Here is a 22,048-nt window from a genome sequence, read left to right on the forward strand (position 1 = left end):
CGGCAATGGAAAAAAAGTTGTGATATGTCGCGACACGTCATGTGACGTTGTATGTTTGACACCCCTGGTCTATGGGAATCAGAAAACAATTGCATGGGGAAAAAATATTGGTAGCACTCACCATCTTAATTTTTGTAATGTTTCTGTGATTTTTTTTAACTAGGCATAAACATGTTTCTGAGAAATGATGGTATAGTATTAGTATAAATCACAAGCTTATTTTTACCACAGTTGGATTATTTTTACAATTAGATATCATCAATTGTAAGGAAAATATTCTGATAGTCTGCTGATCATGGTAAAGAACAATAGGCAGACTGATTATTCAATTTTGTAAAATTATTGTGCAATGTGAATGGTAACCTTAAAAATGTATTTCTGTTTGTCCAGCTTGGAAAATAATCAGTTTTTTAATCTATCATCCATTGATAATAGTCCATTAATAATGTATCTCAATAGTTCTCTGTAATTTCTTATACTATTGTGAACTTCTAAAGAATCTCAGAATTCTTTTAAATATAAATAAAAAATGAATTCAACCTCAATGTGACTGGGTTTTTTATACAATTTTTATTTTAAAATTTTGTGTGTTCTTGGTCCAGCTATTATGTTACTTTTTTGAAATAATCAATCTATGTTGTGACCATTATTTCAGTTAAAGTTCCCGAAATATTAATCTATCATCCTACATTTCCTATAGTGTAACACCAAGTTGAGCAAGACTGATTTACATATTTTAACCTAATTGCTGTATGATGAATATTGTATTCATAAGGAAAGGTACAGGGGATGTACAATGCTTTGCATTTGATTTCAAAACATTTCTTTAGCATACAGGGAAACACACAACATAGCATGTGGCTATAATTCATGAAGTCTGCTGCATCTGGTTTTGGGATCACACAGTAGCTGCTTTAATAAAATCCTCAAAAACACCTTTGGAGAACTAAATTGAAAGAACTGCATGCTCTAATATGCATTGACTTTTGTTTTGAGGACTAAATGAAATTTTCATTCCCATGACATCATTTGCATAGTCAAGGAAAATAGAAGAAGGGGAGAGCGAACAGCTTGGTTACCTCATTCTGCTGGGAATAGTAGGCCAAGACAATGACGTGAGAGCTCAAGAATGGAACAAGATTTCATTTACGCATGAAGGAAAAAAAGAGGGGAAAACCAGACTTTGGTATAGCTCTGCACATATAGTTTTTTGTAGGATTTCTAAGATGTTACTAGTTTCTGTCCCTGAAGGTAAGAAGGCATCAGGCAAGTGTGTTTCATCTGGCAGAACATCTATAGGTTGATATGATATAACTGATACACAGTGTGGAATTCAGACTCGTGGGACTTAGATCTATTTGGGCTAGTAAATACTTCAAATATCCATCTTCTCTTGTCCAAAGCCTTGTCTGAAATTTTGTGGATTTCTTTATCCTTCTTTGATTTCTGGGTCTCTATTTGGTCATATGGCATGTATATTATATATATTAATAAGGATTGTGTTAAAGGAAATATAAGCAAGAAAGATACTATGATTTTTTATAATTTCCTACACAGCCAAACTTAATTCTCAGAATACAAGAACAAGTGTAGTTTTTTTCAGCTTTCCAGGTTTTCTCAAATAACTTGGACTACAGTCTTCAGAATAACCAGCTAATATAGGCTAAAAGTCTAGGAACTCTAATCCAAGAGGATATTTCATAGTAATATCAAGAGGGTCCCAAAATGAAGAAAGCCAATATAGGAATTTCTGTGCAACCTTTTTGTATCTCTTCTTTTTGTTCCTTTCTCTGAATGTGCTTTTGGTAGACATGATGTGAAATATTCAGAATTATAAAGGAAAATACAAGATGGCCAAATAATAAAGGGAGATATGAGGAAGCTCAGCTATATTCTTGAGTGGTTCAGTTATAGAACATTGTCTACAACAAAATGAAATGCCATAGGCAGGCCACACCACACCACATATATTGGCAGAAGGTAGAAAACACTACTTGTGGTGCTCATAACTATAGGCACATTCACATGTTCTTCTCAGCCTCGTGCAGAACAGCCCATTAACCATTTCTTGAAGACCAGAATGTACCCTATCATCCTCAACCTGTCCCAGCCCACTGTAAAGGCAACCTAGCACCACAAGTAGTGTTTTCTACCTTCTGCCAATATATGTGGTGTGGTGTGGCCTGCCTATGGCATTTCATTTTGTTGTAGTCAAGGTTCTACTCCAATGTCCCACAATGACCTGTGACAGAAACACTTCCTCCCCTCCAATTACTGGTCACTGCCCTCCACAGATGTTTCATTTAAGCTGCTGGGCTGCCCGCCTTCTTTCAAAGGACCTTCCCATGGTGGACTGGAGAAAGGTTGCCCTCCCCTCTCTATTTGCAGATTCACTGGTGGATTGGTTAAAAAAAAGGATGTTCCCCAGTAACTTTGCCAGTGAAATCTGTGTTTGTGTGTTTCTGTGAGCATGTGTGTGTGTGTGTGTGTGTGTGTGTGTGTGTGTGTGTTTACGGGCTGAAACTGAGAAGAATTATGTTCTTCCTTTTTAGGTTAAATGCTTTTCAACCTTTTCACAGATTATACTACTTTTAGGACATGACAATAGTCGAGTACCACCAGTGCTTAGCAAGGGGTCAAAACCTTGATGACCAAAAAAAAAAAAAAAGAAAAAGGAAAAAAGTACCAGTTTTAATTTCTTCAGTGGTGGTTCCTTTGCTGAATCACTTTCTTTTTGCACTGATAAACTTATAATGAATTTATCCATATTTATTAATATACACCACTACCTTGGTAGTCAGATGGCTGGTCAGCCCTTTTTCCTCTCTCCCTCTCTTCTCTCTTTCTCCTCACTACCTGCTGGATTCTCCTTCCACAGCCTCTGCTCCTTCATTTGATCCCTCTGCTTGTCTCACAGAAGCCTCTCCTCTTTTCCCTCTCTCTTTCTCCATCCCCTTCTCTTTCCCCATCATCTTTTTTTCTCTCCCTCTCCTGCCAAAACCTCCTCCTTTTATATCCTCCTCTCTCTCTCCCCTCCTCCTCCCTTTCTCTTCCAGATGCACCTCTCTCTGGGGCTCAGGGAGAGCTCCAGCATTGGACACTACCGCAGTCTCACTCCCCCACACAGTCACCCACTCCCCTGCTGGTCATTGCACACAGCGCTGATCAGCTGGAGCTGCACGCACCGATCCTGGGGCCTCTCTAGAGGCCCGGCAGCCCTCGAGCTCTAGCTGACTCTGTCATCCTAAGGCCTGTCTGCTGCTCCCGGTGATAGCAGACGCCACTAGAAGTGCTGATCAGCTGGAGCCGATCAGCTGGAGCCCACTAACACTGCAGGTCCAGCTAACTCTCCCCCAGGCCTCTCTGGTGCTGCCGCCACTTCAACTCATCCCCCACCCGCTACACTTGTCTAGGTCGTGCACCACCTGCCAGGTGCTGAAGTACCACCAGTGGTATGCATACCACCAGTTAAAAAGTCCTGGTTAAATGATTGTAAGACTCATGAAACTGGAGAAAGGGTTCCCCACCAGTTTACTGGATAGAAAGAGAAAGATGGTGGAGAAAATGCTTATGCCAAAGATCCATCACAGGAAGCCACATGTCTTTAAAGACCCTCCCACAGAAAGGAGAACAACTTGTACTTACTATTCCAGCAAGGACCAGGAATATCCACTAATCAAGGATCACAATAACCGTAGTCTGGACAGAATCCCTAACCAGTATTGTTACCAAAGCTCAAGAATGGATTGAAATTGAGACAGCAATTTCTTAAGCTGACTTCATTTTCGGTATATTTCAGCATAGGAAACAAGCAGTTTATGGCTACCATGCATAAGAGCCCCATTACTCTTTCCAGTTTTACCCAGAAGACTATGCTTTCCTTCTTTACTAAGAAAATTAATAGGAGGAGCTTTGGGAAGCAAAAAAGGCCTTTATTGAGGCTCTGAAGACTGGTGGGAATAGCCTGGTGGGCAGAGTAAACAATTTTACAACTGACAACTGAGAATCAAAGCAACAATAATCATGTTGTTTATGCGGCTGGGGGAAAAAATGCATTCCAAAGTGCAGTGCATTGCAGTGCAGAAAAGAGTAGATTTCTTTCTGTTACTCCCTTTAAAATATTTTCTGTTTTTAAACTATTTCTATTGTATCTGGGCTAATGTGAATGAAACTTAGAACTAATGCATATCTCCTTCAATCTGAGTCATTGCTGTACAAATAGAAATCAGATGAGTACTACTACATTGCAACATCTCTATGGTTTAATTGAGCCACAGTATTTTGAAGGCAGTAGTACGTTCATACTCATCCCTGCTAATCTCAGGATGAGAAAAGGGAACACCAGGAGTCAATTGATTAAATCAAGAAAAGAATGGGGGGGGGGAATTCCTACCATTCAATTGCTGCCTCTTCTCTAAATTATGGTAACTCCTGGAGTAATAAAAGTATTTTCCTTTCCCCCAGGGTTTTCAATTCATGCTATGAACTGAAAAAAAAAAAGTAAACTGCTAGTATGAGGATAAAGTTGCATTGTAATCAAGACTTCATTGTTCCTGCATATGAATTTTCATTTAAAACTGTCATGATGACACAATACTGTAATTTTTCAGTTTTTCCCAACAGCTGCAATCAAGGTTGTGAGTTGCAGTGTGGAATCTCTGTGTATCAGAGTAATCAGAGTGTGTGTGAGAGACAGAAAGACGTGGGGGGGGGCATTAAGCTCAGAGGCTGGGCTATCATGAAACTTTGAGACAAGAATCTGGAACAAGCTGTTAATATGAGCAGGGAAAATCAAGCTGTTTTTTTTTTTTTTTTACTGCAACTGTAAAATTGAGTAGAAATTGAGCAAAAGTATTAAAATCACATTTGTTGATATTGTAGAGAGGACACTTTGTTAGTCCTTACTGCCCCCCCCCCCCCACAAAAAAACCCCTAGGAAGATCAGGAGTCTAATAGCACCTTTTCCAAATAATGTTTTACTAAAAGGCATAAGCTTTTATGAGCTGCAGCTCATTTCATCAAATTTGGACCACACAATTTCATTTTGTCACATTGATCACTAAAATGTGTTATTGGAAAAGGTGTAGCATATTCCTCCTTATTATTTGCTGATGTAGTCTCCTGTGAAATCTGCTAGAGAACTCCAAATGTAGCTACTCCGATCTCTATGGCAGTCTAAGACAACCTGTGAGGGAAAGGCAAGGGTTGGAGCAGAAGGGACATGTTCTTTTTGACCACATTGTTCATGAAGTGTACTAGATTGTGCCCAGAGTATAAATTGTGTTGGGAGAAGACAGAAAACCGGAACAGTTAAAGATAACTAAGTTATCCTAGCTGTGAGTGGGGAATTATATGAAGACAACAACCTGATAGAATCAGGGCATGGCTGTATCATTGGAGATGAGGATGAGTCCTTTAAAGTGGCTGTCTGGCTGTGTTCAAATAGCTTCCCATGAAGAATGATGTATCAGATCCACATATGGAAGGTCCCTTTGAATTTTCTGGGGAATGGGAAGGCTGTATATATTCTAATCCTCCTTTGACAGACCCATGGACAGATCCTAACCATCACTTTTAATACTTTTAGTAATACTGGAAATCTGACTTGACTGGGAGGCAAGAGCCATCTTCTGTAATTAAAGAGAGGGGTCTCTGTGATTGCATCAGGCCTCTGAAGTTGAATTTTCTCTTTCCTCAGAACGTAAGTGCTCAAGCATAATATGGCCACTGGCAGGTATGCTTAGAGACATTATAATTCTGAAAAATTCAAAATACTTTTTGCCAATTTTATTTTGACACCCCGCCCCCAAAGAAACCATATGGGCTATGACTGCATTTCTCTTTCCCACTGTATTCCATAGAAAAGCCTCAGAGGAGACACTCAAACATGTAACATGGAGTATTAGGAGGAAAAGCATTTCCTGCAATTATGCAAATGCACACTGAGTGAGGGCAATTTCTCTCTGTCTATGGTCTCCATTCTATCTCATATAAGTGCATCTTCAGTCATTTTACAAAACCTATTCAAAGGATTGCCTCAGGTCAGATGTTTGACTGGAAAATTTCTCTTCCATTCAGTTCTTTAAGTAAACTAAACTTGTGATTTAAAATGAAAAATGTAATATTTCTGAAAAAAAAAGAACAGAAAAAAATTATTAGAATCTTCTGAATTATGGAACAACTTTTATTGTATTTCTATTATTTTGTTATTACTACTTTTTGCTATAGTTTTTACCTACACCTGTGTTTCTTAATGATTGGTTCCATTTTCTTTATTTTCTTCAGTGTATTACATGCTAAACGACGTAGGACTGAGAAAATTTAAGAAATGAGACAATTATTTTAATTATAACACCACACATGAAACAAACATAGATTTTGGATTCAAAACAAAACAAAACAGCATTAAGATGTGTCCAAAGAAATGCAGTATGGGATGCGTCATGCTCTAGAATCCTTTCAACCATCAGATCCCCCAGATTAAGTCCCCGTTCTCTCAGCCCTTAAATAAATTCTCTGTAAGGGAGAAACAAAGCCAATACAACCATCTGCATTTCATGTTAACCTGCAAGCCACTGAAATTTCATAGAGCCACTTTTAGTGCAAACGTCTCTCTTTGTTCTGCTGCTACCAGATGCTGATGAGCTTCCGCACGAATTCTGCTTTTGTAATTTGTTCCTGGTGCCAAGAGGTGGCTCTCTAGGACAAGGGACCTTTCTGGTGAGGCGGGGAATTCAAGCTTATTAAAAGAAGGGAAGCTGGGCAAAGATATTCAGACAGGAGCAGAGTGGCAGTAGGGATGTAATCAGACAAGTATAGAGTCCCTGGTTTGAAAAAGAGAGCACTGAAAAGAGGTTGGGCCAAGCACTCCCAGGCAGCCAAAGCTGTGAATGGAAGCATCATGGCACTTCTGTGGTTTTGATAGAATTTTATCTAGACTCTGACTAAGGATCCAGGAGAAAGAGAGCAAACCACTTTTGTACCATCTGGATTAGCTCATTTCTTTAGGGGCAGCCTGAAACTCCTGATTTCTGCTACTGAACTGCTTTTGAAGTAGTCCTATGATAACCTCTTCCCCATCTTTGACCCTGAAGAAGAAACTGAAATGCTCTTTCTGATCTGACGATCAGGTGCAACTGATGTGTGTGTACTCACGCAGTTACTTTTTTACAAGCTTTTTTTTTTTAAGAAAAATGTTGATATTCTTGAATGTCTTCCATGAAAATTTTTATTGAAGATACATTGGATAACTTTTGCTTGCAGTTAATATTCCTTTGTGGAATTTTCACAGATATACAGACTACTGTATATTTTTTGAAAGACCACAGATAAACTTTGTCTTTGTGTTCCTGAGAAGGTCCCGACAGTCATATCTAACTCTAGTTCTCTGTATAAACCAAGGGATCAATTATGTGCCAGAATATGGCTAAGCCTTTCCTTTCTGGCTGCCCACTTCAATTATTGGCTCTGGGTCTACTAGCAATGCTTTTTTGTGCTAGCACTGTGGAAAATGAGAAACAGGAAGACAGAAGGAACCAGGAAAAGGCACCCCGGTGGAATGAAACGAGCAGTCTTCCCATGCCATCATCCCAGGACTCAGTAAGAACATTTCATATGCTACTTCCTTCTTACTAACTGAAGGCTTCTTCCACCTCACCTCTTAGTAAAAATTGAAAATTCTTCCTTGATGAAGAATTCCCTTACAATGGATATGGCATAGAAATAGCATTGGAATAGAACATTAGAGAAAACAAAACAGTGCTCAATTATCAAAATGGATTTTGCTTTTAGATGTTGGGTGGTGAACAATTTGCATATAAAAGTATGCGTTTTAATCTATCTTGTCATAGTCATAATTGATTCTTATAGGAATTTATACATATTTACTTGGAAATAAGTTCTGTTAAGCGTGATGGAATCTTTTTATTAACACTGCACTGAAAATTGTTGGAAAAAAGGCACTTCAGTTTTGTGCCTGGCTGGTCTTGTTTAGACATTATTAGTTGTAACTAGAAGTTACAGGGGAACAGCTTTTGCTGTTAACAAGACAGCTATGTGGCAGTAACCTGAAATCACCAGACTTCAATCTCAACTCAAAACTAGAAGATACTTGATGTAATTTTTTTTTTGTCTGTGAGGAAATTGGAGTCATTCTGAAATATGATTCTTTCCTGACTACAACACTTAGAATTTATGGATCAGGAAATATGAATATGTTTAGGAAAAAAGAAATAGGGAGAGTTTTGTATCAATAGTAAGTCATTCTGAGAATTATAAAAGATAAGATGGTTTAAAGAATCTCACTGAATCTGTATTTATCTGATAAGTTTATTAGGAATATTTTAGACAACCTATTAACAAGAAAATAGAAAAAAATCAATTAAAATGTAGATGGGAAGTATCCTCAAAGATGACAGTGGTGTATATGTTTTGAGAGACAAAACAGTGCAAAACCCAATCTGATCAATAATCCTTATGGCAGGAACTTGCAAATTCTCTTTTAAATAATGAGAAGCAGCAATTTAAACAGAAAATTCATATTAGTCTTCCCCAATTTAGTGACTACTAGGTTTGATGAATTACAGTTTCCACAATTTTCAGCCATGGCCAACTGGTTAGAAATGTTGAAGAATTATATTCCAACGAACATGAGTATATTACTCTAGAAAAACTAGTCCAAATAGCAAATAATTTTCTGACTCATATCTGGAACAGCAGGTTATAAAGATATTGGTAATTCTCAGTGTTTTTGGAGATATTGTTGTTTTCCCAGGTCTACATTTTGTCATCAACCTGTATAGTTGCTTTACTTTTTTCTTTTTTTAACTTTTTTCTTATTATGCAAAGGAAAATACTCCGCAAAAAATTCATAGCTCTGATTCCCGAAATGCTTGGATGCTCCTCATGAACAATGAAGTGAGGAGCAAAAAAATGAATAAAAACAAGTCAAGAAAGATTAAGGTAAGCAATTTTAACCATGCTATCTATGTTTTGATATTCCCTATTTTTGAAGTCCTGTTCTCACAAACTCAGTCACTAGCTCAGCCAAATCTCCTAACTGGTTCTGGTAACACACAGTCAAAAGTCATCCTTTTTAAAATATAGAGTACTGGTCATTTTTCCTAGAATTGCATAAGCATATGAACCACAAGATTACCACAAGGCTACATTGGTTCCTTCTCTATTAGCCAGACAAACAGAAATAGGTGTGGTTGGGTTACTGCAGCTAATCAGTGTTTAGAGCATGTATTCTGTGCTGGCCAAGTTTGGTAGTGAATTCTAGTTCAGTTTCTTCACTTACTCTTCACCTTTTTTCTTGGATAGTTGACTATGATAAATGAGACAATTGACAGGTATTCCACAACAAATCCAAGGAAAGTTACTTAATTGTGTGCCTGACTGTATTGCTCTGTTCCCAACACAGCAGGTTTGACCACAAGAATATGGATACTTAAGGATTTATTCCAAAGCAGTACAAAGAAATGACATAATCACATAACATGAGACAGCAATCAAAGAATATATAGGAATACTGAAAAATAACCCTAGACAAAGAAAGACCTTGGGCCCCTTCTTTCAGACAGGGAACCCCAGAGAGATGACAGCAGACAACCCATTCCAGTAAGCTCTGTATCAAAGTTCCATCCCATGGGGGCTATGACTACCTGGGGAACTACCCGAGGACTGGAAAAGAACTGATGTAGTTCCCATCTTCAAAAAAGGGGGAAAAATGGATCCAGGAAATTACAGACCTATCAGCCTGACCTCAATATCTGGGAAGATCCTGGAAAAGATAATCAAACAATGAATCAACGAACACCTAGAGGCAAACAAAGTCATTACTAAAAGCCAACATGGGTTTGTCAAAAATAGATCATGCCAGGCAAACCTTATTGCATTCTTTGACCAAGTGACAAAATTAGTGGATCAGAGGAATGCTGTGGATATAATTTACTTGGACTTCAGTAAGGCATTTGACAAAGTAGATCACAACCTACTACTTGATAAGATAGAAAAATGTGGGTTAGACAGCATCACCACCAGATAGATCTGTAACTGGCTGACAAGCCAAACTCAGCATGTGGTCCTCAATAGAACCACATCTACATGGAGGGAAGTGTGTAGTGGGGTGCCCCAGGGCTCTGTTCTGGGCCCAGTGCTCTTCAACATCTTCATCAGTGTTTTGGACGAGGGGCTAGATGGGGAACTCATCAAATTTGCAGACGACACCAAGCTGGCAGGAATAGCAACACCCAGAAGACAGGCTTAGGATACAGGAAGATCTGGACAGACTTGAACACTGGGTGCTATCTAACAAAATGAAATTCAATGGTGAAAAAAGTAAGGTTCTACATTTAGGCAAGAAAACCAAATGTATAGGTATAGTATCGGGGGTACCTTGCTCAATAGTAGTAACTGTGAGAGGGATCTCGGAGTCCTAGTGGACAATCATTTAAATATGAGCCAGCAGCGTGCTGCAGCTGCCAAAAAAGCCAACACAGTGCTAGGCTGCATTAACAGAGGGATAGAATCAAGATCACGTGAAGTGTTAATACCACTCTACAATGCCTCGGTAAGGCCACACTTGGAATACTGCATCCAGTTTTGGTCACCACGATGTAAAAAAGATGTTGAGACTCTAGAAAGAGTACAGAGAAGAGCAACAAAAATGATTAGGGGACTGGAGGTTAAAACATATAAGGAAAGGTTAATGGAATTGGGTATGTCTAGCTTAATGAAGAGAAGGACGAGGGAGGACATGATAGCAGTGTTCCAATATCTCAGGGGCTGCCACAGAGATGAGGGAGTCAGGCTGTTTTCTAAAGCGCCTGAGGGCAGGACAAGAAGCAACGGATGGAAACTAATCAAGGAGAGAAGCAATCTAGAACTAAGGAGAAACTTCCTGACAGAACAATTAACCAGTGGAATGAGCTGCCTCCAGAAGCGATGAATGCTCCAATGCTAGAAGTTTTTAAGAACAAACTGGACAGCCATTTGTCCGAAATGGTATAGGGTTACCTGCCTGAGCAGGGGATTGGACTTGATGATCTCCAAGGTCCCTTCCAACTTTATTATTATTATTATTATTATTATTATTATTATTATTATTATTATTATTATTATTATTATTATTATTATTATATACTCTGGACCATAATTAAGCATATCTGCTTTTTTTTAATCTCCTCTCACTGGATTTTACCAGAATAGCCTGTGAAATATTTAGGATTTGCACTAGTTGATTCGTACGTAGGTGAGGGGTCCAAGAATAATAGTTCAGATATTACAGGTGATATTGTGTTCAATTTGTAACACTGTTCCTTGTCAGAGGGATTACAAAATGTTTTGAGACTGATAATTAAGAAAGGAACAAACACAAATTAATTAAATGGGCGCCATAGATATGGACAATAGGAGATAAAAGATTTTATTTTTGGACCTGAAGGAGTAGAACCTAATTATTGTGGTGAATTTGGGTTCTAGTTTGGCATTCCAAGCTTATTAGAGTCTGCAGAGTCAGCACAACCTCATCCAGATGCCAGTACTATTATTCAGGAGAAATTGCTGAGGGAGTTCCAGCTGCTGCTCAAAGGTAGGGAACAAAAATTACTACACTCCCAGCAAATATATTATGGTGCAATTAAATTAAAATATATTGAATGTGAATAAGTTGATTTTATGTGTTGACAGTATGATTGTCTCAATTGACATTCTAGGAATAAACTTTTTAAAATTCCTTTTACAAGGACAAATGATATAATGGAATGGCTAGAGTAGATGACAGCTGGAGTAAGGAAGCTTTTCATTCATTCATCATTCAGGCTTTTGGAGGCCTAGTCACAATTAATAAAGAGTAGCATGGCTGGTCAGTTACAAGGGGAGTGTGCTATAAATTCCTAGGAATTTTAGAACACAGAAAAAGACACCGGTGCTCTTATTCTTAAATTGTGAGCTTTGAACAGAACAAAATTCATAATAGCGTGTGGTTACTATTCTGGGAGTGATGTTTTATTTTTAATCTGATCTCACTAGATGTTGTGAAACTGCAACTCTCTGGTTAGGAAATCTGGCTATTGTAGTTCCAGCATGCCTAAAAGTAACCAGATTGATGAAGACAATAGAGCATAATAAATAAAGTATCTACTGTATATCTCTGAAAAATATTGTAGCCCAAGGTAGCAGAGATCCAAAACCCTATATAGGCAATACCTTCCTGTGTAGAATTCAACAGGAAGCAGTGAGAGCCCTTCCTACTTCCAAACTGTAATGATGACATCACTAAAGAACCAGTTTCCCTGAATACAGTGCAGTTGTCTGTATTTTGCGTAAGAGGTATCTTTGCATGAATACATACATACATACACCTAGTATATCCATCCATCCATCCAAAGTTGGAATCCGGAGAGCACAGGGTTTGAATTGGATTCATGGAAATTCCTGAAAGGCATAGCTCTATTCAGATGCTTTGCTGCAGATAGTCACATTGGCTTTTCAGCAAGGTAACCAGCTTGAGTTGGAGAAGGGAATGACTGTATAGATCTCTCCTGGTGGGAAGAGATTGGGAAGCTATTGCCTGAAGAGGGCTCCCATCAGTTTTTGCCTCACAAACAAATTATACTCTGGTAATAAAAAAAAATCAAAAATCAAAATCAAGTCAACCATGTTTTGAGAATAAGATATAATGGGGCAAATTTGTTATAAATCTTCGTATTTTTGACTGCTCAGGAATAATTAGGAAGCAAGAAAGGATCAATATGAAAACCAGCAGCAAAAAGTGCCAGCATGGAGAAGCTAGAGATGGAAAAGAAGAGAATTTCTTTCCCCAAAATAGAGTCCCACTGATAAAAAGCAGGGAACGAATAGAAGCAGCATTCCACTGCCAGACCCAGAAGAACATTTCAGTGGATCGACGGTCCCTTCAAGAACTTCAACTTTATTATATAGTGAGTAGCAAAAGGAAAGAAGTTGGATAGCTCTGCTTCTAATGCACAGTTCAAATGAGGCCTTACTTGTTGCCTGGAATGAAAGGATGGTAACAGTCTTAGATCAAATTGCATCTGTGTGGACTCTTTCTGCATGTAGATTCTGGAGAGCCCTGCTTAATTCCCTGGAAAGTGTTCACGTTTGCTACTCTGAAGAAGTAGAGACAATAATTGAGCTCTAAATGAGCCCACTTGGGTATTAGATTCATAACCCTCCTGGCTAGTTAAGGCCCCATAGGAGATGATGGGTCATTGAATCCAGGCAATGGTAAATGCATCCTTGACAGATAAGGTGGTTTTGCCAATTCTTAGAAGCAATAGATCATCCCCTCCACAAGAATCAACTGCTGTATCCCATTTTTGTCCTGCCTCCAATTGAGAAAGTGGTTGGCTTCAGAGGAACCTGGAAGAAATTGTCTGGATCCTTTTCAACTGTTTTCAGGCCAGAGTATAGTAATGAGATGACATTAATTGCATTTGTGGATGATATCTAGTGAGGTTGGGATGGTAATGTGGCATCTCCCTGTTCTTTCTTGATCTCTTAGAAGTTTTTGATTCAATTGATCATGGTGTCCTTATGGACTAGCTTTGACAGTTGTGTGTGGGGGGGGGACACAAAGTTGCAGTGGTTCTATTTCTCCAGAGCCAGTTCCAGTTGGTATTGTTAGGACAGAAAATATCTAGTCCTACATTCCTACTTTGTAGGGTTACTCAGGGCTTTTCACTCTCCACTCTTTTTTAACATCTATATAAATCTGCTGAATGGGTCACCCAAATATATGCAGTTAAGAATCATCAGAACAAAAAAGGTATCTTCATTCTTTCATAACTCCTGCTTCAAGAGCAGGTAGCAATATAGTGAGAAAGGCCTTTGTACAAATCCATCTTGTGCGCCAATTGTAGCCATTCCTGGTTTCAGAAGTTCTGTTCACAGTCACTCAACCTTTGTTCAATAATCAAAAAACAGATCTGTGAACATCTAGAAACAAAGTTATAATAGTTGCCAGCATAGGTTTAAAATAGAATACAATAGAATAGAGCTGGAAGGGACCTTGGAGGTCTTCTAGTCCAGCCCCCTGCTCAAGCAGGAGAATCTTACCGTCTCAGACAGGTGATTGTCTCCAGTGATGGAGCGCCCACGATTTCTGGAGGCAAGGTGTTCCACTGGTTGATTGTCCTCACTGTCAGGAAGTTTCTCCTTAATCCCAGGTTGCTTCGATCTTTGATCAGTTTCCAACCATTGTTTCTCATTCTTCCCTCTGGCTCAAAAACCTGGCTCAAAAACATTAACTGTGAGAGGGACCTTGGAGTCCTAGTGGACAATCACTTAAATATGAGCCAGCAGTGTATGTGTGGCAACAGCCAAAAAAGCTAATACAATCCTTGGTTATATAAACAGTGGGTGCTTCATCACTGGAGGTTTTTAAGAAGAAATTGGACAGTCACTTGTCTGAAATGGTATAGGATCTCCTGCTTGAGCAGGAGGCTGGACTCAAAGTCCTCCAAGGTCCCTTCCAGCTCTATATTGATTCTGATTCCTGATTGGCACAGTCTCATCAAGGTATGCCTATGTAGCACTATTGCTCTGTGACCTGCACTGGGTCCCAGAGAGTCTCCGGATGCAATTCAAGTACATCTACAAAGCTTTTCATCACATAGGCCTGGGTTATTTGTGAGACCATTTATTTTCAATTATCTTTATAATATTCAACAGCATGCTCCAGGCTCCTTCCTTAAAATACTGTTCTCCCATTGTACCCTTCTCTGTCATGGCATCTGCTTTTTCGTATTACAGGTAGTCTTTGATTTACAACAGTTTGTTTAGTGACTGAAGTTACAACAGCACTTAAAAAAGTGACTTATGACCATTTTTCATACTTATGATTGTTGCAGTATCCCCATGGTCACATGATAAAAATTCAGATGCTTGGCAACTGGTTCATATTTATGATGGTTGCAGTATCCTTGGGTCATGTGATCAGCTTTTCTAACCTTCTGACAAACAAAGTAAATGGGGAAATCAGATTCACTTAACAACCCCTTCTTACTAACTTAACAACTGCAGTGATTCACTTAACAACTGTGGCAAAGCTCACTTAACACATGACTTGCTTACAGAAATTTTGAGCTCAATTGTGGTCATAAGTCAAGGACTATCTGTACATACCTCTGAGATGTAGATGGTCCCAAGGATGTTGACTTTTCATACAACCCTGACATTTTGGGCCAGGTTACTGGATTAGCCTGTCCATGATGTCTACAACATTAAATGATGGTGGGTTAGCCTTAGTTTATTTATTTATTTCTCAAATGTATATAGCTGCCATCTCACCAATATGCTTGTTGGAAAATTACTGTGGGTAATATCTAGTTTATTTTACACTTAGCACACTTCCCGGTTAGTCCTATCAGATCAGAGCATACTGTACAGAGTTCAGCTAGCAAAAAATATGATTTGATGGTTAGATAGTTTTTACCTCAGTGTTTCTAAATTAAGACAGGGAATCCATGGGCTGCATATTACACCTCCCCCACCCCTTGGTGGCCCATTAGCACCATAAGATTGCACCTTTAAATTTAGCAGCAAGATTTGGTTTTTTTACCCTTCATGCTAAATGAATAAGTCTTTCCACTGAAAAGAGCTAACAAGTAAAGATTACCTTGCTATAACTAAAGCTAAAGAACTCCCTGATTGGAAAAAATCCCCGAAAGCCTTAAATGTCCACTTTGCTGATGGAGAGATTTTTGATTACTAAACTTGTCATTTGACCTGCTTTGGTACATTATTTGCATTTATGTTAATCATTACTGATTTAAAGTCCCATTAATTCCTAAGAATGTTCTCAAAATAAATCTGGGTCCAACCTGCTATGCCCAACCATGGTTATACTAACAAATATATGTTCACAAATAAGTAATACTTGGTCCCTGTTCTCTGCAACACTCTTTATACAGAACACTCCCCATACAGAACAAAGAAGCAGAAAAGAATAATATTTTTTCTTATGACTCTAACAGTCTTTGTAATAACTTTTCTCCTTATCTAATTCTCATTATAATATCTTCTCTGTCCTGGACACATAGAAGGGAATTTTCATTAGCCAGTCTCAACGTCTTGTCATTGATTATTTTAGAGGAAAGATCAAATATTGTGGCACAACCAGATGGGACAATTAAGACCAGTGTTTTTCAAATTTTGCAACTTTGAGATGTGTGGACTTCAATTCCCAAAATTTGGCAGCTGGCCTGCTAGTAGGGAATTCTGAGAGTTAAAGTCCACACATTTTAAAGTTGTCAAGTTTGAAAAACATGAATTAGGACTATTTCTGGCATGCAACTGCCTTTTCTACCAAGTAAGCCCCTATTAACCTCCTGCTTGGAGCCAGTCTAATAACGGAGCATGCTGTAATTTTCATGACAGGGTTGTCAAATTTTGTTTGATTTTGATTGCCAGCAGATAGCAATGGACTTAACATTGAACATCACAGCTGCCTGATTTACAGTATTTGTGCCTGAATGGACTTTGACTTTTCCATCCCATTTACCTTGTGCTTTTAGTTGACTATTTTGGAATATGTTTAATATTTTGAACTTTGTAAATAAATTTAACTAAATGAAACCTTCTTGTTTGCTTGGTCCTAGCCTAAGAAAGAGGAGCTGTTCCATCGTGGCCTAGGTCTAAACCTAAACAATGGTCAATATATGGCCCCTGTCAGTGGATACTACATCTTCAGTGCCAGACTGTATGTTGGTAAGTGTTTAAGTTGAAATAAATATTAGCTTATTCATTGTACAAGCTAAAAATCAAGAACTGATAAGTTGTTTTTATTTAATCAAAGAACTTTTCTATAAAAACAAACTGTAATTCTGCCCTGCCCATAGAAGGATGAAATCTGAGCTCACTTGAATTTTGTAAAAATTAGTAATACTAAATCCCAAGGAGATTTAGCATCAGGGAGAAAATTGGCAGTAATGGATGATATACAGATTATTATCAAAGTCATAGAAACATACATACTTGCTAACTCAGGGATGAAATGGGCTGATCGGTTTGTTTAGATCTGTTAGTGTTCTTTCAGGCAACAAAAGCAGGCGGGAACTACAAAAGTCTAGTTTGTGGATCATGCTATTTGACTCATCTCTGAAAGAGTGATGGGCACTGGACTACTGTTTTCCCAAAAATAAGACCTGGTCTTATTATTTTTTTGCCTCCAAAAGAGGCACCAGGTCTTATTTTTTTGGGGGGGAGGTGTCTTTTCCACTCACCTCGCAGCAGTGGCACTGACAGCCCCACCCAGCTGGCACACTTCTTCTGCGGCCGAAGGAACTGCTTCATTCTGCAGCTGAGAATGGAGCTCAGCCTGCATTTTGCAATCAAAGGCCTTTCCGGAAGGCCTCTGCAGCCGAGAACCGAGCTATGGAATCCATAGTATCTATCCATGGGAGGCCTGGCTGCAATGGTAATCGCCACCCCCCTCCTACCCTAGCTTGATTTTTAGACATGAGCCTCGCCCCGAAACTAGGGTTTATTTTTAGGGTGGGGCTTATATTAGGCCCACCCCCAAAATCAAGCTAGGGCTTATTTTGGGGGTAAGTCTTACTTTTGGGGAAACACAGTAATAAGCATATAAAGCAATGCCCTTAATAACGTCCAGCATCTGGAGTCATTTCCTAGTTACTGGCACTCTTTGCAGCCCAGCCTGATTATTTCTTACCTTTTGCAGTTCCTCAAATCCATCCCACAAAGTACCAGTCACGGGCCCGAGATCGCCTGCGCTTGCTGATCTGTGTCGAGTCACTCTGCCGCCAGAAAAGGTGATTGATTGGGATATAAATTTTATTTATTTATTTATTTATGAGACTTATATACCGCTTTAAGTACACCAGTAAGCAATGTATATATATATTTACATTGCCCCCAACAATCTGGGTCCTCATTTTACCTACCTCGGAAGGATGGAAGGCTGAGTCAACTTTGAGCCGGTGAGATTTGAACCGCTGATCTGCTGAACACAGTCAACTAAAGTGGCCTGCAGTACTGCACTCTAACTATTTTTCGGTTCTGCTGCATCCTGGCCTGCCTATGTATCCCACTATAGGTAATCATTAATTACCTATGTAGTTAATTCACTTAATCTCTTATCTACAGCTAAACAGGTTTATAAAAGTAAGATAGTGGGAAGCAAGATTGGATGTGATTTTTAGAGCAAACTGTTTAATTACAAAGGGGTCACTTTGTGTTCTGGCATCCATTACTAAAGATCCTGTTATCTTACTTTCAGTTCTCTGGAAACAGTCAGCAGTTTGGACAAAGCCAGTGGATATTTCACTATTTCAGTCAGTGGAATTCTCTTTCTGCAGGTGAGTCTTCAGACAGAGAGCAAGCAAGCATGCTAAAAATCTGTATGATTTCAGGAATATCCAACTTTAAGTTGATTTTATTTTAAAGAATACATTTCATGACATGAGGACAATAGAGGCCAAACTCTAATAAAATTTACCTATTTTTTCGGAATGTGCTTTCAAAACTAGGTAAAGCCAATTAAATCCAAGGTTTGTGCTCAATTCAATGTCTGAAGTTATTACACAACATATTGGCCATAATGTGGCTTGCCTATATTTGGCTTAGTATATTAGGTGAAGCTAGTCAATTTAGTTCTTTAATATGGCATAATTAAAACACCATATGATTTAGCACGGTGTGAACCCAGTTACTAACTCTGAACTTCTCTGTTATAGGCTGGCCAATATGCTTCAGTTTTCATAGATAATGCAACGGGATCCTCCTTCATTGTACGAAGTGGGTCAGACTTCAGGGGCATCCTCTTGGGTATCTAAGTGACCCACAACTGCCTATTTTTAAGCTGAAATCCTGCCTTTAATCAGCTCTAAGCTTAGCTTCTGTCTTTTGCTCAAGTGGAATTGGAAACACTAGAAGGAAGCACAAACCCTTGATTAAACATCCCAAAGTGAAAAAAATTGATTGTAGAAAGAGTTCAGCATGTGGCAAAATATTCAGAGGAAGCAAGCTCATACATGACATTTGACTGAAGACAATTTATATTTTCCTCTAGCACTAAAAGTTTGAAATTTCACCCTTCAGTTTCCTAGTTTACCTTTGGAGCTGGTTCTCAACCCTACTTTAATCCCAAGAATATACATTACTTGCTGTTCCCTCCACGACAGAATGTTGTAATGTTTGTAAAACATTGGCATTTCCTGAAGATGCTGTCTTATCAGCTCACAGTCTTTCATTAAGGGTATCAAACACTTCTACTACTCTGCATATATGTACTTACAGAAATCTCCAGTGTTTTAACTTTTGTTCATTTGTATCTTATTTTTCTTCTAAGAGCTCATGATGGTGAACTCTCTCCTCCAATAATTTCCCCCACCAATATCTTGGTTGGGTTGATAAGATCATGTCAGGCCTAAAGTCCCATATCTAAATCATTGCCCTACATTAACCAATCTGAAATGACCTTTTATATGGTGCTCTATGGCCCTAACCTGGTGACACTATATACATTATTATCAACCACATTGACACAGATAATTACAATAGTACTGGCTTGCTTATAAATGTTGCTAACCCCATAAACTGTTGCCTTACACCTATCAGATTACATTGTTTCGGTGCAGTAAATCCAATGAATGGAGGAAGGGGAAGTGCATTTTGAATTTAATTCCTAATTGTATCAGAGCAAGTTTATAAAGTTATGTACTCAGGCATCCACCGATTACAATAATGGAACTTTTCTTTCAGAGTAATAGTCTTTATTTTCCCTGTAGCTATCAGAAATGTAGTATGATATCCAACAAAACCAACACAGCACCACCCTCTAGTCCTACAACACCACTGGCACGTAGGCAAATTTTTAAGCCATTTCTCTAATTTATGTATCAGAGAAATGCAGAGGGCACATCCTTATCTATTTCAGCCTGAAAGCCACTTCTTTAACTGCTGTTTTTTTTTCATAATCGCTTTCTATAAGCAAATACATAATATTTTTTAGCAAACAGATTGGGAGTTATAGCAGCAGGCAGACATCAACTCAGTTCAAACACAGGTTGGTTTATAGGCCCACAGTAATCATGTATCAGCAAGTTCTAGTTTAACTCCTGTCAAATATTCAGGAAACTCTATAATGAAGGCATTTTGGGATCTTCCTTTTCCCAAAAACACTCTTAAAAGTAAAAGAAGATATGAGACCCAGAAAAGGGGGGGGAGGGTTGATACCCAGTTTTCCACATTCAAAAGGATTTTGTTTTCTTTTCCATACAGAGAAATTTCTAATAAGCTACTTGTCTGCTCAGAATTTGAAAATTTGAAAAGAATGCAAGGATTGGAAAGTCAAAATTCAATTTCACTTTTAAAGACCACTAGAGGGCAGAAGCATCTGCACAACATTTAGAATTCTAGGCATCAAACTGATTAAGTTGAGCGGTATAATAGCTCTATTTTAGCGAAAACATATTCTCAGTAAGTTGTGCATCCACCCTTCTCATTCTGGAAATGCTACTGGCTTGATAAGGCCTAGGCAATGCCCCGCCCTGCAGCATAATCGATCATCTGCAAATTGCAGCTTTTTTATATGCTTATGTATTTACTTGTATATGGGGGGGGGATGCATGCACGCATGCATGCACTATAAAGTATATTTTTACAGCAACTATAGTTTGCTATATTAAAAGAAATAGTGAATGAACACATGCACCCACTTTTAAATGTGTTTTATTTAGTTACAAAAGAAATATGCCGAACAATGAAGCTGAAGCACAGGAAAAAAAATGACTCTTTAGTAGATTTATTATATAAAATAACCATGGAGCTAGTTCTGATAGTAATTTCAACAGAGAGCACCAATTCATGGATATCAATTTTATGTTTAATTATTTACAGGTACTTTTGAAATTCTACCTGTCTTTACCAGTCAAATGGGTAGGCTTAACTTCAACTCAGAACGTATATTGAAAAATGTTTGACTGAAGATGTACTTTTAAATTGAAAAATATTCTTTCCTGGTTTGAATTCCATTTGTTGAACACCTTCTATCAAATAGTTAACAGTATGGTATTACTTGCAAAGGATACTGAAAACTAAACTGAGAACGTAAGGGCTGATTAGCAAATACTTTATTACTTGATAACCTCAGCTGCTGACATCCATGCATGAGCCAAATTATTATTTGTTGATCTCCACCCCAATGTCACTTAGAAACACAAAAGCTCCGAGTTGGAAGGACCATGCAGCTCATCTAACATTTCATTGCTCAATACAAGAATCCATTAAGTCTTTCTCAATAACCAGCTTAACTAGTCCTTACTTGAAGCCTGAATCTTACATTTAATCCAGCTCACTGATTCTTGTTCTTTCAATGTCAACTGAGAACAGGTCCATCCTGTTTTGTATGTAGCACATTGTAGCTGTTTATACGTAGTACAGGCCACTATTGTACTTTCCTTACCTTTCTCTATTGCAAGTTAAATCTGCCCAGTTTTTAGTTGTTCTTCATGGGTTCAGTATGCCTCATCCTAGTAGCTTTCCTCTAAATCCACTCTGGCTCCTTCATGTGCTGTTTAAGCAGGATGTCCAGAATGGGCATAGGATCCCAAGTGCAGAATAGCTGTAATTATTACTTCCCATGAGCTACAAAGCTTCATTTAATGCAGCCCAAAATTTACCTGTCCTTTTTTCTGTTTGCTCACACTGAATTGGTGCATTCTATTCCTACTCTCCCAATCTCTTTTCCCCCTAATTTTCCCTTACACTTGTCACCATTATCATCTCACCCATAATAGCTTGATTCTATTCCTATTAATTAAATCATCAGAATAATGGTACTTAGAAAGTACATCTAAAGCTGACATATTAGAAGTGGACATCTTTTATGCATCTATAAGAGATGAGAATGCTATTTCACCAAAAAAAAAAAAGAGAGAGAACAGTGCTCTTATAAAGGTTGTCCTCACATATGAATTCATACCTTAAAATTTTTCCTGAATGTTTATGTGCAAACCACAATTTGTATCAACCATCAATAAACTATAATTCAACGTTAGCT

The 22,048-nt window shown here is 38.4% G+C and overlaps 1 protein-coding gene across 1 annotated transcript; it reads left to right on the top strand.

Annotated features, from left to right (window-relative positions):
• The first annotated feature begins 6,715 nt into the window (after positions 1-6,715).
• On the top strand, positions 6,716-21,920 carry ERFE (erythroferrone). The gene is made up of 8 exons (XM_039356406.1): positions 6,716-7,599; positions 8,848-8,961; positions 11,485-11,593; positions 12,727-12,944; positions 16,626-16,734; positions 17,708-17,798; positions 18,266-18,344; positions 18,723-21,920. Exons 1-8 carry the CDS (start codon positions 7,411-7,413, stop codon positions 18,819-18,821), a joined length of 1,008 nt encoding a protein of 335 aa, XP_039212340.1. The 5' UTR covers positions 6,716-7,410; the 3' UTR covers positions 18,822-21,920.
• Positions 21,921-22,048: the final 128 nt, after the last annotated feature.

The sequence above is a fragment of the Crotalus tigris genome, unplaced genomic scaffold (genome assembly GCF_016545835.1).
Source record: "Crotalus tigris isolate CLP2741 ecotype Arizona unplaced genomic scaffold, ASM1654583v1 scf7180000018824.943158, whole genome shotgun sequence".
In the NCBI taxonomy this organism is placed as follows: domain Eukaryota; kingdom Metazoa; phylum Chordata; class Lepidosauria; order Squamata; family Viperidae; genus Crotalus; species Crotalus tigris.

What these genes read in the sequence shown, in the direction of transcription:
- ERFE (XM_039356406.1), top strand. Translation starts at nt 7,411, where the DNA reads ATGTGCCAGAATATGGCTAAGCCTTTCCTTTCTGGCTGCCCACTTCAA. An exon ending in TGCCATCATCCCAGGACTCA is followed by an intron (nt 7,600 to 8,847) that starts GTAAGAACATTT and finishes TATTATGCAAAG; the next exon opens with GAAAATACTCCGCAAAAAAT. An exon ending in GTTCCAGCTGCTGCTCAAAG is followed by an intron (nt 11,594 to 12,726) that starts GTAGGGAACAAA and finishes TTGACTGCTCAG; the next exon opens with GAATAATTAGGAAGCAAGAA.